Source organism: Diabrotica virgifera, chromosome 6 (assembly GCF_917563875.1).
Source record: "Diabrotica virgifera virgifera chromosome 6, PGI_DIABVI_V3a".
Taxonomy (NCBI): domain Eukaryota; kingdom Metazoa; phylum Arthropoda; class Insecta; order Coleoptera; family Chrysomelidae; genus Diabrotica; species Diabrotica virgifera.
Window position 1 is genome coordinate 224566403 of NC_065448.1, and position 16069 is coordinate 224582471.

Here is a 16069-nt window from a genome sequence, read left to right on the forward strand (position 1 = left end):
CTGCTATTACTAACCAACATGATTCCTGTCATTTGATATGTTCTTCGTCTTCCACTCATTAAAATGCCCAGTTGGTGATAAACAGCAGTCTGATTTTTGCATGAGAGTTTAATGAAACGGTAACAAATCAATTGAAAGTTCGGTCCGACAAAATACATGGAACGTTTTCGTAGTCTGAGGTTCCAAATTTTTAGCCTGTTCCACAATTAAAACTTCCCCTGTTCCAGTGTTCCCATACATCAAAATTTTTGTCCGACTAGACACCGTTAAGCTATTAACAAATGTTCAGCTTGCTATTAATCAACTTTTTTTGGTACGCGGGATCCAGGTCTATTGCTATAGTGAACTGTTTCAAACAAATTGCGCACTTGTGAGATTTTTCTCTAGTGTGAGTCATCATATGTGATTTCAGAGTAAATGCTAGAGTAAACTGCAATTGATTGTATTCCCTGTCGCATAGCGACGGGCAAAATCACTAGTATGAGATAAAATACGAACACTTGAATTATAGACTTTATGAGAAGATGTCTACAAACCATCAGAGAGGATAGAATAAGAATAGAGGAAATATGGAACAGAATGCTCAATTATTACAAAAAAGTTGGAAAACAGAGACCTACTATGAGATGGGAAACCTACATAGAAAATGCTATGATATTTTTTTTTATTTACGTTTACAACCATTTACAAAAAAAGCAATACATAAAATACCAATACAAATTACACAAAGTATCATACCTAAGGACATTATAAAATAACCTCCTAACTGCTAACCTTAATATAAGGACGAATTAAAAAATCTACATTACATCTCACTACACTGTTAGTGTTCCTAAGCAATCTGACCAAGCACCAAGCCAATACCAGATCCATAATTGGTTCGGTGTGCTTGTACAGCAAAAGTGGAATGATCTCCAAGACATCTAGGTGGAACATAAATCGCTAACTCTTAAAGGAGTTCAGGACAATCCATTAAGTTTTTCAAAAGTTAAAACACAAACATAAAATCTAATATTTCTCTACGGAATGACAAAGAACAGTAATCAGTTAACAAAAGCTTATCTGTGTAAGAATAAGGAATGGATAGCTTAAAAGAACAATACAAGACGAACCTATGCTGAACTCTCTCAAGTATTTCAGTACGAACCAAAGTGTAAGATGACCAAAGAGAACAGTACTTTAGATATGACCTAACCAGAGAATTAAACAGCAATTTCAGACAGATAGATAGATACCTCGGAGAAGGTGACTATAGACCAGGGCGCATTTGTAAAAATATTTAGTACATTTGGACGTTGAGAGGTAACTCATATTTTTTTGCAGAAATTTCTTGAAAATAACTTATATAATAATATTTGAGTTATCCTCCCACTTAAAAACATCCGGAACATTGTTTAAATAATCAAAATGTCAAAAAATGAAGGAAAAATTCGATTTTTTCCTTCGTTTTTTGATAATAACTTTGAAAGTATTCATTTCTGAGGAAAGTTGTACTGACATAAAAGTTGCGCAATTAAATTTCCTACAGTATGGAATTCGTTAAAAATTGTCACATTTGTTGCAAAATAGCAATAATTGCGAAAAAAAAGATAAAAAAACAAGTATTCGCATTTTACGTTTTTCAACCATTTATGCTACACTTAGGACCTTCATATTTTACCAAGAAAAACTTTATGATATAAGAAAACGATACTGTGAATTTCATTAAGATCGGTTGAATAGATTTTGCAATTCAGCTATCACAAAAAAAAATAATTTTTTCAAAATCTTGCAGGACTGAATATAAAGCAGACAGCAAGTTTAATTTTTTTTACATATAGAAGAATACCGTACCTTTTATTTGCAATTTGCAATAATAAAATCGGTTAACCACTACGGCGTCAGGAATTTTTTTAAATACACATTTTTTTTTGGTGCTACGCGCAGGACAGCGGATAGTTTGCTCTGATTGGACATTCAAATGACCTTTGATAATGATTGACAAATTTTAATTTTTAGTACATTTCGATAAATAAATAAATTTGTTTATTGCAAAATAAAAACACATGCTCTGTCCTTTGAAATAACACTTTTTTTGGCAAAAACTTTCTTTGTTCATATATTTTAACTTAGAGAATACAAGTTTATTATTTTTAAACATATGCAACTGTTTAAACAATATTTCACAAACAATAATCAAATTGGTTTGATTTTTGTGGAATTAAAATATTAAAATACAACAAAATTTAGTGTAAGAAAATAATATATTAGATAAAGATTGGAAGAAATTTTGGTGGAAATCAACTTGTGTGAATCGAACACCGCTGTCCTGCGCGTAGCACCAAAAATTAATGTTTATTTAAAAAAATTCCTGACGCCGGCGCCGTGAAATGGCTTTTAATTTTAAAAATTGCAAATGAAAGGTACGGTATTCTTCTATACGTAAAAAAAATTTCAACTTGCTATCCGCTTTATTTTCAGTCCTGCAAAATTTTGAAAAAATGATTTTTTTGCGAAAGCTAGATTGCAAAATTTATTATGTAAAATCTATTGCACCGATATTAATGATATTTACAGTATTGTGTTACTATATTATATAGATTTTCTGGGTAAAATATGAAGGTCCTAAGTTTAGCATAAATGGTTGAAAAACGTAAAATGCAAATACTTGTTTTTTTATGGTTTTTTTCGCAATTATTGCTATTTTGCAACAAGGGTGACAATTTTTAAAATTTGTAACCAATCCTATATTGTAGCAAATTTAATTACGCAACTTTTATATTGGTACAACTTCTCTCGAAAGTGAATACTTTGAAAGTTATAATCAAAAAACGAAGAAAATAATCGAATTTTTCCTTCATTTTTTGACATTTTGATTATTTAAACAATGTTCCGGACCTTTTTGAGTGGGAGGATAACTTAATTATTATTATATGAGTTAATTCCAAGCAATTTCTGCAAAAAAATATGAGTCACCTCTCAACGTCCATCTCAACACAGATGCGCCCTGGACTACTAGGAGAATAGAGCGCTGTGGAGTACGAATACAGTGAAGCCATAATGAAGAAAAGCCGACGAAGATCTAAACAGCTTTAACAAATTTCACATTTGTGAGGATTAACTCCGGTGTGTCCTCACATGTGATTTCAAAGTACCAGATTGAACAAACTGCTTAAGACAATAAATATCGCAGGTGTAGAGCTTTTCTCCAGTGTGAGTCATCATATGTGATTTCAAATGACTGTCTTCAGTAAACTGTTTCAAACAAATCTCGCACTTGTAAGGCTTTTCTCAAGTGTGTGTTCTCAGATGTCTTGTCAAACCACTTGAAGCAGTAAATTGCTTCAAACAAATATCACACTTATGAGGCCTTTCTCCAGTGTGAGTCATCATATGCAGTTTCAGAACCCTTGGTACAATAAACTGTTTCAAACAAATTTTACATTTGTGAGGTTTTTCTCCGGTGTGAGTCATCATATGTAATTTCAGTTGACTTGTTACAGAAAACTGCCTGAAACAAACTTCACACTTAAACGGCTTTACTCCAGTGTGAATCATCATATGTGTTATCAAATAACTTGCTGTAGTAAACTGTTTCAAACAAATTTTGCACTTGTGAGGTATTACTCCAGTGTGAGTCATCATATGTGCTTTCAAATCATGGGCTTGAATAAACTGCTTTTGACAAATTTTGCATTTGTATGGCTTTTCTCCCGTGTGAGTCATAGTATGTGTTTTCAGAGTAAGTGCTGTAGTGAATTGTTCCAAACAAACTTCGCACTTGTAAGGTTTTCCTCCAGTGTGAGTCAACATATGCCTTTTCACTTGAAATGTTTTAGCAAACTGCTTGAAACAAATTTCACATTTATGAGGTTTTTCACGTGGGAGTCACCATATGTGATTTCAACAAACCGACTTGAATCAACTCCTTAAAACAAATTTCACACTTGTACAGATTTTCTCTAGTGTGTACTCTCAAATGGTATTTGCATAGACTTGATTGAGTAAACTGCCTGAAACAAATTTCACATTTATAAGGCTTATATCCAGTGTGAGCCATTATGTTGTTTCAGAGCAGCAGCTGCAGTGAACTGTTTCAAACAAATTTCACATTTGAAGGCATAAATGAACAAAGGTCATGTCACATTTTTTGAGAAAATTGTTTTATTGGGTTTTTATTCTTCTAATGTGCTGTTTAACCTTTTAAAATTACCTATTTTTAGCTAAATAAACACAACAGGAAGGTATTAAAGCAATATAGATTTTTTAATTCTAGTGGATAAAGATATTATGATAAAAATAATAAACTTAAAGATAAAACCCATAACTAAATTAAAATTCATGGTGACGTTTTAATTATTACTTTAATCATCGTCAGAATAATAAGTTTCTTGAGCGGATGCTTTAAAATAATTTTAAAGGAACAAACAATAATTAATGAAAACGTAAAAAATGACATTGACAATCATTGGGTTAAGTCAATAATTTTAAACACGCCATGTCTTGTTGCGTGTTTAAGGGTGGCTTCAAAAGAAATATGGATAATGCCTCCTTGATGCTGAGTTCCGTTGGACAACTTGCATGACCAATGATTGAGAAGTCCTTACGACTAATAGGGTGGTCAGAATCAGTCATATGTTGGAATACCGCTGAATTTGGAACTGTTCTTGATCGTCTTCCTAAGTGAGGAGTGACACCTAAGTATTCGCAACATCTGACATTAAAGTGACGTCGAGTCTTCCCGACGTACGTAGCTGCACAGCTACTACATTTGAACTGGTATATAATGTTAGATGCGAGATCACTAGGAATCATGTCTTTCACATGGAAACGAGATCCTATCCTTTCCAAAGTCGTGAAAGCAAATCTTAATTCTATAGAGGGAAATGCTTTTTTAATTGTTCTACGGATGTTGCATTATTAAAGATATTATGTCCAAAATCGCGTTTGGACATAATACCTTTATCCATGTAAAATGTGTAAATATGGATGATATTTTCTATGACTTTAAAGATCTGCTGACGAACCTCTATGTAAAAAGCAAAAAAACACTTCAAATGAAAAGGTTAATTTTCATGTTAATGTAAAATGGATCAGAGTGGACAAATTTGGCTTCTATCTCTATAAGACATACATTAATGACTACATGCCATTTCAGCAAGTAGATTTAAGAAAAAAAGGACAGCACATCTGACAAGAACTGACTAATATCGTTGATTGAAATATTGATATGGGCTAATATAGACCAAGAATACTGGATAAAACTGGTAGTTTCAGTTTGGAAAAACTGGAAAATTTAAGAGACCAAATAAAATTTGTTACCGAAGAGTTTTATGAAAACGTGATAAAGGAAAATAAAGAAAATCCAAGAAAAAAGAAAACCTACTAAAAAATATATTTTTATTAATTTTACATCTTGGATTGTAATTTTTTTGAAAATAAATGATTATTTTTGATACTTAACTCTTTTATCCACTTAACCCTAACATTTTTTAATTATTTTTACTATGTGGATAAAGGTAATATGTCCACAAACTTTGAAATATTTGGCTTAAGGTAACTTTTTTTAAATTAAATTTAAAGTGTAAAAAAGTACCTACAGATTTCTGTTTAAAAAAGTGTAGCAATTCAAATTTATAAAACAAATAATTAATTTGGAACAAAAGATACTAGAATGCTCATTACTCAAAAACATTATTTAGTGGCATATGACCTTTATCCATTTATGTCTTCATTTGTGAGGATTTACTTCGGTGTGTCTTCACATGTGATTTCAAAGTACCAGATTGAACAAACTGCTTAAGACAAATATCGCAGGTGTAGGGCTTTTCTCCAGTGTGAGTCATCATATGTGATTTCAAATGGCCGCTTTCATTAAACTGTTTCAAACAAATCTCGCACTTATAAGGCTTTTCTCCAGTGTGTATTCTCAAATGTCTTGTCAAACCACTTGAAGCAGTAAACTGCTTCAAACAAATATCACACTTATAATTTCTTTCTCCAGTGTGAGTCATCATATGTAGTTTCAGAACCCTTGGTACAATAAACTGTTTCAAACAAATTTCACATTTGTGAGGTTTTTCTCCGGTGTGAGTCATCATATGTAATTTCAATTGACTTGGTACAGAAAACTGCTTGAAACAAACTTCACACTTAAACGGCTTCCCTCCAGTGTGAATCATCATATGTGTTTTCACAGAACTTGCTGTAGTAAACTGTTTCAAACAAATTTTGCACTTGTGAAGTTTTACTCCAGTGTGAGTCATCATATGTGCTTTCAAATGATGGGCTTGAATAAACTGCTTTTGACAAATTTTGCATTTGTATGGCTTTTCTCCAGTGTGAGTCATCGTATGTGTTTTCAGATTAAGTGCTGTAGTGAATTGTTTCAAACAAACTTCGCACTTGTAAGGTTTTTCTCCAGTGTGAGTCAACATATGCCTTTTCACCTGAAATGTTTTAGCAAACTGTTTGAAACAAATTTCACATTTATTAGGTTTTTCACAAGTGTGAGTCATCATGTGTGATTTCAACAAACCGGCTTGAGTAAACTCCTTAAAACAAACTTCACACTTGTACAGATTTTCTCTAGTGTGTCTTCTCAAATGGTATTTGAATACACTTGATTGAGTAAACTGCTTGAAACAAAATTCACATTTGTAAGGCTTGTATCCAGTGTGAGTCCTCATATGTAATTTCAGAGTATTTGATGCAGCGAACTGTTGCAAACAAATTTCACACTTGTGAGGTTTTTCTCCAGTGTGAATCATCGTATGTTGTTTTAGAGTAGCAGCTGAAGTAAACTTTTTCAAACAAATTTCACATTTGTGAGGATATACTCCAGTGTGAGCCATCAAATGTGTTTTTAAATTACTTGCTTGCTTAAACTGCTTAAGACATATCTCGCACTTATAAGGCTTCTCTCTAGTGTGGGTCATAATATGTGATTTCAGATTACTTCGTGCAATAAACTGCTTCAAACAAATATCACACTTGTAAGGCTTTTCACCAGTGTGAATCATCATGTGTACTTTCAAACTACCGGCTAGAGTAAACTGCTTAAAACAAAGTTCGCACTTGTAAGATTTTTTTCTATTGTGACTCATCATATGATTTCTCAAATGATTTGTTTGAGAAAATTGCTTGAAACAAATTTCACATTTGTGAGATCCTTTTCCAATCTTAACTTTTATATTTTTATTTTTAATTGTTTCTTGATCATGTCTACCCACATCTTCTTCATTGCGAGATGAATGAATGTTGTTTTTCTGCAGGCAACCTAAAATATAAACCAACTATAAACATTTTACTACAGAGAAAATTTTATGTAGAACAGGAACAAAAAGTAACCAAAGTGTAAAAGAAATAAATGTGATAAACATAGTAAAGCGTAAACAAAACCTCTTTTCTAAAAAAAACCTCTCCCACCTTATGTTCAGCATTTCGTAATACTTGCAATATTAGCAAAATTATTAAAAAGCCACCTCAAGCGGATTTCTTGCAGGCTTTAGAAACATCAATAATTCTAATTCCCTCATATTCTGAACTTCACACACTTGGCAAAACTACCATTAATGGTTATACTGCAAAATACCCTAATTACCTGCAACTATATACCGATGCTTCAAACAAAACAAAGTGATGGTGTGGGCTGTGCCTTTTATATATCATCACTAGATTTCAAAGAAAAATTTAAACTTAATTCGAATACACCAATATTTTCTGCAGAAACCGTAGCTATCATAAAAGCATGCCAATACGCCGAAAATAAAAATCTCAAACAAATAAACATATTATCCGACTCATTATCAGTTTTAAAAAGTTTCTCTAGTCAACTAGACGAAAATTCTGTTAACGTAAATCCCTACATCAAAGAATTAAAAATACTATTATCTAATCTAACAACTATGCAGTTTAATATAGTATTCACGTGGATAAAAGCTCATATTGGTCTTGAAAATAATGAAAAAGTAGATCCGTTGGCAAAAGACAGCATTTTCAGTGGAGAGGAAACATTGAATGATATTGGACTTCAAGAATGTATAACCATAAGTAAAACCAGACTGCATGATAACTGGAAACTTCAATGGAATCAATACTGTATAAATTGTCAGACAAAGTATACTCTTTTACATCCGAAAATCCCGACAGATTATTGGCATAAAAATTTAGATTTTTCAGGACACGATATTGATACTATCTCTCGACCAAAATTTGGCCGTGCCTGTTATCTTGCACATCTATATAAAATCAATGTAATACAGTCGGATTTGTGTGAAAATTGCAATACAGTAGGTGACTTGGATCATATATTTTTGCATGTGACAAATATGTGACAAAAAGAAATCTATTGAATATGCAGATGCAGCTATTGCAAGAAAACGTTTATCCTCCATAATATAACCTGATGAACTTACTATCTTTGAACAAACCTAGTAATGTAAGAAGAGAATATTCTGGAGAACGAGAATATTCTTGGCTAGAAAATTCTCGGCGAGAATTTTCTATGTTTACAAAAACCGAAATAAAAATAAAAACTAGATATGGGTCAAATTATTATAATTTAAAAAAGATGTTTGTATATTAATTGTTTTTGCCAATTCACCTAGTATATTTTTGCATCTCAAACATTATTGTTCTTGAAGGCCAAACACCTACTTGCCGCTCCGCTCATGAAATACTTTTTCGCTTTGGCCGGCCCGGGAATCACGCGATTTTAGATGAAATTCCCAAAAATCGAAGTAGCCGGGGCTGGAGAATCCCATGAACCACTAGCTAAGGTGTTTACAGTGTCAGTATTTTATTGTTTTGGTGCTATATTAACCGTATTAACGTGCAAATATTTAGAATGGTGTTCATTCAAGCAGAGAGGAACAAGTTGAGATAACTGAGTTTATAGACAATTTTAGCAACTTTAAAATATGGTGATGACTCAGCTGAAATAATGGCAGATTTGGCACTTTATTGATCTAAGGAGAAATTTTTTTGGAAAACCATACGTTGTAAAATCAGTTGAAAAACTAGACCCAATCAAATCATATATGATGAACAGGTACATGTTTCGGAACAAAATTAACCAAAATAGCAGTTGATATATTAAATATGCCTTCATCCAGTGCAGCAACTAAAATAAGTTTCAGTGCTTATGGTTTTATCCACTCCTCTAAAAGAAACCGGCTTACTGCTGAACAGGCTGGTAAGGAAACTTTTATTGCTCACAATTTGAAATTGTTAGACGTAGACCAAGCCATGACTGAGCTGGCGTGTCGTGAAAATCAAAATCCCACAACTTCTCATCAGTATGTACATTGAAATGCAGCATGTAGATGACCAGGATGAGCTAATGATAGAAACAGATTCTGAATCTGAGGCTAATCTTTTTCAGATTAGATCACCACTTCCATTATTTGCTGTTAAGAAGAAAATTTCATTTTTTTATCAAATAAAATTTGTGTTTTCTCTTGGTTTTGTATTTTTTTTTATATATAAAGAACACTGTTGTTTCGTCTCATATAATTTCATGATTCTTAATACCCTATTTCATCTTTAACAATATCCCTAAGCATGTCATAGGGTTCATTCTCAGAAAATTCTCCATATCGACAATATTCTCAGGAATATTCTCCGATTTTTCATTCTCAAGAATTTTCCAACACTAAACAAACCGTCAATCTTTAGGATCCTTCTAGATTATGTTAAGTCGTGTAAATTGAAACTTTAGATTACAAAATTAGTCGTGTAAATTAATAATACCCCATATTATCCCTACTTAGTCTATGATTAGTCACCCTGAATGATCTGGGTGCGAAAAGTATTTTTTCCCTTACCTACCCTGGATTGTTTTTGTAATGGATTCGGAGATGGATTCGTAATGGTCTTGGTGTATGGTGAGGCGTCGATTTCAAGAAGTATTGCTGGCTAAATGGGCGCAGTTCCCAAAGGCCATGAAAGAAGAAAAAAAAAATAGTAAAGCATGGTTCTACTTTATACAGGGTGTTTCATAGGGAAATGGAAATCCTTTAACCCGGCATTGGTCGCTAGGTAGGTTGTTACGCGAGTGGTCGCGCGTGAGATTTTCTCTCACATATCCAACTTTTGCCTTTCTTTACAAAATTTTACAAAAAAGATAAGGTTTCATCAACGATAAAGCCATTTGCTTTAAAAAAACACGACATTCTTTTGTTTTATTATTATTATCTTTATATAAAATGTGACTATTGATACCGCCAATATTTAACATTGAAAAATATAATGGTAAGTGACCATCTACAACTAACCCGTGAAACAGAATATAGGATTTTCATATCATTGACCACATCCACGGCGCCTTTTATTACATCATAAAAGGATATTATTTTAGGTTTTAAGGGGAAAAATAAAATTAATTTTTATACATAGTTGGTGACGCTGGTGGTCGCTCGATGAGAGAATCTCTCACATGAAGCGCACTGACTCAACAATATGGTGATACTAAGTAAACTGAGTCACTATCTGAGTGGACGAGTCTATTAGATTGTCGAGGGAGAATAGTTAGGAGACTAGCAAGGAACTACAGCGCATATAATTTCCCAGAAAAAAAGTTGTGCGCAATTTTCTGAAACCGTGAGAGAAAATCTCATATAGCGACCACTGGCGGGTTAATGGTGAATAGAGGTCACTGAAGCAGTTCTAGATTAGGGTGACCAAATCATAAACTTGAAAGAACAGGACATATCCAAGGAGGGTTTGAGAGCGATACTCTCCAGCTAAAGGGAATCCAGAATTTTAAAATCTCTATCTTTTCCAATATAAAGTTGTAAAAACTAGAACTATTTTTAAATTGTAGAGTACCTGCAAATTTGCAGAAAGGGTATCCACTTGTTCCTTTCCTTCGTCTATTGCAGGGATGGGCAAACTTTTTCTAGAAAGGGCCACAAAATGTTTTTCGTCTACTACCGAGGGCCGCAATATTTGTTACCTTAAAATGTTCGAATTTTGAACTTTCTGCTAGTTTTGTTTAAGGAGGAGTATGGCTTGAAATCAATATTTCATGTACCATTTTTTAAATTTTGTTTTTAAATTAAATAAACTTTTATTTAGTACAATTCAAAGACTATTCATAAAAAAATTCAAGACTAAATATTGACAAATAACCCAACGGCAAATTTTTACAGACACCTCAAAAGAAAAATATTTTTGCAGTAAACATCAGAACTTGTAATGGGATCATATGAAACAAAAAATTCAAAAATATTTTATTAGCATGAGTTTTTTCTTGAGGTAACGCTCCCGAGTTCTTTAGTTTTAACGATTTTTGAGTTATTTATATCACCCAGAAGTCAAAATAACGATTTTTTTTGTAAAAGGGGTGAAAATCAACGTATTTATTATCGTTAAACAAAAAATAAGCCTAAAACAAAAAATATCTCAGCAGAGTTACCTTACGAAGTGTCTAAAGGAAATCTATGAAAAATTTCAGGTGGATCTGTCAAGTAGCTTTTGAGTTACAATGTCCACCGCCTTTGAAAAAAGCAGTTTTGAGAAAAACGCCTTTCAAGTTTTGACAACTTTTATTTTCAATTTTTTTTGTGTGTCAAATCGTAAATTGATGCACATCGGAATATGTTTTTGAATCGCGGAGTAATTTACAAAAGAGAAGGGAAATCTGTTGAACCTTTCTCACTACGCTCAAGCTGCTGCAAAGCGAGTCGAAGGAAGGGATATTAAACATGCTGTTTTTGCGGTAATTTTACTTCGGTAACTAAAATTTTCAGAGACTGTTCCTGAAGTTATGTACTTTCATTTAAAATAATAAAAAAAATCGAAATTTTCAAACCATATCTCTCTCCCCTAAATGACATTCGCCCTTATTTAAGCATGCTATTTTCCTCAAATATATGATAGATATAATATTTCTTTAGGGCTCCTAAACATAACACTTCCATGTTTGAAAAAAGCCCTGAATATAGCGGCATAAGGTTTTTTAATCAGCTCCCATCCAAAATAAAAAGTGAGGCAGATGATGTTAGAATATTTAAGAATAAATTGAAGACTTATCTCATTGAGTCATGTTTTTATAGTGTCTCGGAATTTATGTCTTAGTATGTTGTTTCTATGTTTATGTGTATGTTTATATTGTATAGGTAGTCTTTAACTTTTCTATTTTTTAAATGTCTATATTCTTTACTTTGACATGTCCTATATTATGTAAATAATCTGTAAGGATGAATAAAGTATTATTATTATTATTATTATCGTCGGTATACTGCGAAAATCAGATAAATGACAAATTTTAAAATATTGAGTTAAGTATACCAAAATTCTCAGCTTTTTACGCTCTACATACAGGTAAAACCCAATAAATGATACAACTTGTCATTCAGCAGATAATTTGTGTAATAAACAATTAAGTTACACTTAACCAACTTTTCATTTTCAAATAAAACAATATATCGCTACTTACTTCCATAAAATCAGTGTTCTGTTGTATGTAAAACCAACTAAGCGCACATATATATTTGCCGGACAACAATATATTTCTACTGCTTTAAATCTACCATATTCGGTAAAAAGGTGATAAGTGTCTTGTCTTTAATACAGTGTGATTTATTTTTATTTACAGGTAAAACCAGGTAAGTGATCGCACCTCGATCTTAAATTTAGGTTTAATCAGCTAGGTCTCTTAACTATTTCAAACTAATGATAGAATATTATTTCTGATATATGCATCTTTCACTAGCACATCGAATATCAAACACAACTGGTACGCTTAATTCAAAATAAAGCACTAAACTTTAAAACCGTTTTTTCTCGATTTCGGTATTTCGACATTTATCTGGTTTTCGTAGTATACCGACGATATGTACCTATATATTTATTTATTTTTAGTTTATCTAGGAACCTTTTTTCGCTAATATGGTTCTCAAGCTATTTCCTTGTGCTATTTTATGCAATTTACTATTTTATTTGGGAATATGCCACAATTTAAGACAAGTGTGAAATTAAAGTTATTTGACGTTTCGATTTCCCTTCGATTCATCTTGATTCTCTTCATTGTTTTTGTTTTCTTTGAAAGAATTAAATACAAAGATTTGTAAAATGCAAAAATATTGCAAAAATATGCAAATTAACCTATAATTTCCAGTTGAATATAAACTGGTATGCAATCAATTTGAACTGAAAATTATTTATTAGAAGTGATAAGGAAAATAATAAGATTTTCAACTTCCGTTAACAAATTACAAATTCTTTCTTCATCAATTTTAAACTTATTTTCTGGTACATTATTTAATGGTTTAATAAGGGAAATAATTTAATTCTTTCTTTTTTATATGATCAATGAATAGTTTGAGTTTCATTTTATAAGTTTCATTTTGCGTTCAAAACTTGTAAATTTAGCAAATTACTAGCAGTTTTTCCTTTCTAAAAATAAAGCAATTTCCTCTCCTAATTCATAACATATTTTAAGGACCTTTTCTAAACTTAACCAACGAAGATGTTTGTGGTATAAATAAGACATCAGGATGTTCTGTTTGTAACTCTACCAAGAATGCTAAATGCACGATAATCATCCTCTTGAACGAATAAAATTAACAATATTAGTTATAATTTAAATGACGTTGTCAACTTTAAATTTTCTCAACATTACAATGTCTCCCCCTCTTAAATTTGGTGCTCCGTCAGTGTTGTTACACTTGCTAGGTGGTTACGGGATAATTTAAAATTTTCCAAACAGTTCCTGATTAATTTAAAAATAGCGTTTCCATTTGTTGAAATTTCATGGATTTCATTGAGGGAGCCGACAAAATACTGTGCCGGAAACCCAAATAATTGTCTGCGTTATATTGAAAATTTGCCGAAAAATTACCCTCTGCGAAATTGTTAATTAATAGCTGCATTATCTATATTGATTTAATATTAGCAATAATTTAAAAAAATCTTTAAATGAAAATAACTTACTTTTTTCCGCGGGCCACAAAAGAATGTATAAAAGGCCGCATGCGGCCCGCGGGCCGCACTTTGCCCACCCCTGGTCTATTGAATAGTCATAAGCAGATTTTTTCAGTGCCTATTAGCATTTTGGACAGGAATCGCAAACATATATATATTTGTAAAAATTTAGAATGTTGTTCTGGTCTGGTAATGCGTTTTAAAAACAACAAACCCATTTTTCATGAAACTGAGGTGTTTTCTATCTTCATCAGTCCATTCTTTAATTTTTCCCCTTACAAAATTCACTAATAGTGCCAGTTGATCAAATAGCAAAGTAGCATTTCTGTCGATGCTTTTTTAATTCAAGTAGCATATAGTTTCTTTGTGATAAAAATGTATCATCAACCCAACATAAATACAGGATATTAATTTAGGCGTCCAGGGAGACTTTTTTAGTACACTCAGTATGTTCATTAAAAAATGGGACAATCCCATTTTTACGGGGCATTTGGTCACCCTATTCTAGATATACATACTACACTTATTGCCCCAACGATTTTTATAACCGAGTTACAGTTATATACCTAATGTATAATAATAGTCTCCCGTTTTATACTGCTAATGCAGTTTTGAGATTATAGCAGGGTAGTCTGCTATATCAAGGCCCTACGGTATACAAGGAAGGTAACAGGGTCAGTGCTACACTTCAACTGCCTATTATTACCCCCTGGTTTTACCCAAGATACTCATTTTTATTCAGGCTGAGTCGACCTGGGGCCTATAGACATTTTAAAAATGTACAGATGTTCTCGCCGGCACTGGGTTATAGTTTTATTGATTTTGCCCATTTCTTTTTGGATCCATAACTTTAGAACCACCTTGTATATTTTTTTGATATTTGGTAACTACACATAGAGTGGCGTTCTTGACCAAAAAACTGGGGGGCAAGGGAACACAACTGGTGAATAAACAAGATAACGTGACTTTTTAACGAAGATTATAGTACAAAAGTCCTGTAAAAACTGGGGGGCAGCTGCTCCCGCTGTCCCAGGCTAGAACCGCCACTGTACACATATCGTCGCCTCAAAGCAACAGTAGGATATGTACATATCCTCCAGTTGCACGAGTGCACCGTATATGCGTATATACATACACATCGCATCGGTCCAATATGACTTAACTGGTTGATCGGTGCACTCGTGCAACAGTAGGATATGTACATATCCTACTGTTGCTTTGAGGTGATGATATATCTTATTTAGAACTTTAGAACCCAAACCCAACTACTAATCACAAAAAAATCCAGGTCCGGATTAACAAGAAATATAGGTAAATTCATTGTGACCTTAAAACAAGAAATTTTGAAATTTTCAAAATCCCTTTATATTTGAAAAGAGCACAAAATTGTATCTGGCTTCTTGTCTCACCTGGTTGATTTTCCTTTGGCTCTTCCTTAAAATCTTGAAGATCTATTGATGTGGATAATTGATTCTCTAGATCTTTTTGGTCATAGTCTGCAAACTCTTCCTTTTCAACTTTAACTTCCATAGTTAACACTTTCTTCCATAGTTAATAAACAAATTTATGTAAGTAAAGTAGGTAAGCTTTCTACACAACCAAGACTTTTTTTATTGCCAAGCTCAAAACTCAAAACCAAAACTAAAAATTCCGTTCGCTCAAGTACTCAGACTCACTGGACTCACCCAACTAGGACCATAGAGAAATAACAACTTGTTCCCCACCCACTCTTCTATGAACTTGTTGTTATTTCTCTATGACTAGGACCCAATGAACTGTCAATACGGATGGAATAGGCAGGAAGACAATTAATGCAGCCACGATACTAGAGAGAGAGACAAGGTGCTGGAAACTTTGACAGGCCGTATAATTTGAGTTGCCTATATCAACTTAAATCGGAGAAATATAAAAGTAAAATTCTAAATATAAAAGTAACATAAAAACATAATCAAGGACTACTTCTTCACTTTATATAAAACAGTCACTAATTTAGTATTTAAATAGTTTTAAAATTATTTAACTCCCAAATACTTTAGGAAAGTGGGTATTTGTTTTGATAAATACAAATAACAATTCTGAAAAGTATTTAAACTGATTTAAACACCAAATATGGTACTCTGTACTCTATTTACTCTGTGAATACAAAAAAGTATTTAAATTT

The 16069-nt window shown here is 32.5% G+C and overlaps 2 protein-coding genes across 3 annotated transcripts; both read right to left on the minus strand.

The window, feature by feature from the left end:
• Positions 1–3270: 3270 nt before the first annotated feature.
• Positions 3271–3792, minus strand: LOC126886306 (zinc finger protein 559-like). Its single transcript, XM_050653179.1, has one exon. The coding sequence runs from the start codon at positions 3790–3792 to the stop codon at positions 3271–3273; it is 522 nt and encodes a 173-aa protein (XP_050509136.1).
• Positions 3793–5357: 1565 nt separating this feature from the next.
• On the minus strand, positions 5358–15740 carry LOC126887280 (zinc finger protein 726-like). Of its 2 annotated transcripts, XM_050654691.1 has the most exons (3): positions 15318–15453; positions 9811–9897; positions 5358–7258 (listed from the first exon to the last, which is right to left on the minus strand). In XM_050654691.1, exon 3 carries the CDS (start codon positions 7086–7088, stop codon positions 5703–5705), a length of 1386 nt encoding a protein of 461 aa, XP_050510648.1. In that variant the 5' UTR covers positions 7089–7258; positions 9811–9897; positions 15318–15453; the 3' UTR covers positions 5358–5702. The 2 variants fall into 2 exon arrangements, with proteins under 2 accessions (XP_050510648.1, XP_050510647.1); XM_050654690.1 differs by lacking the exon at positions 9811–9897 and having other exon boundaries at positions 15318–15740.
• Between the last annotated feature and the right edge of the window lie 329 nt (positions 15741–16069).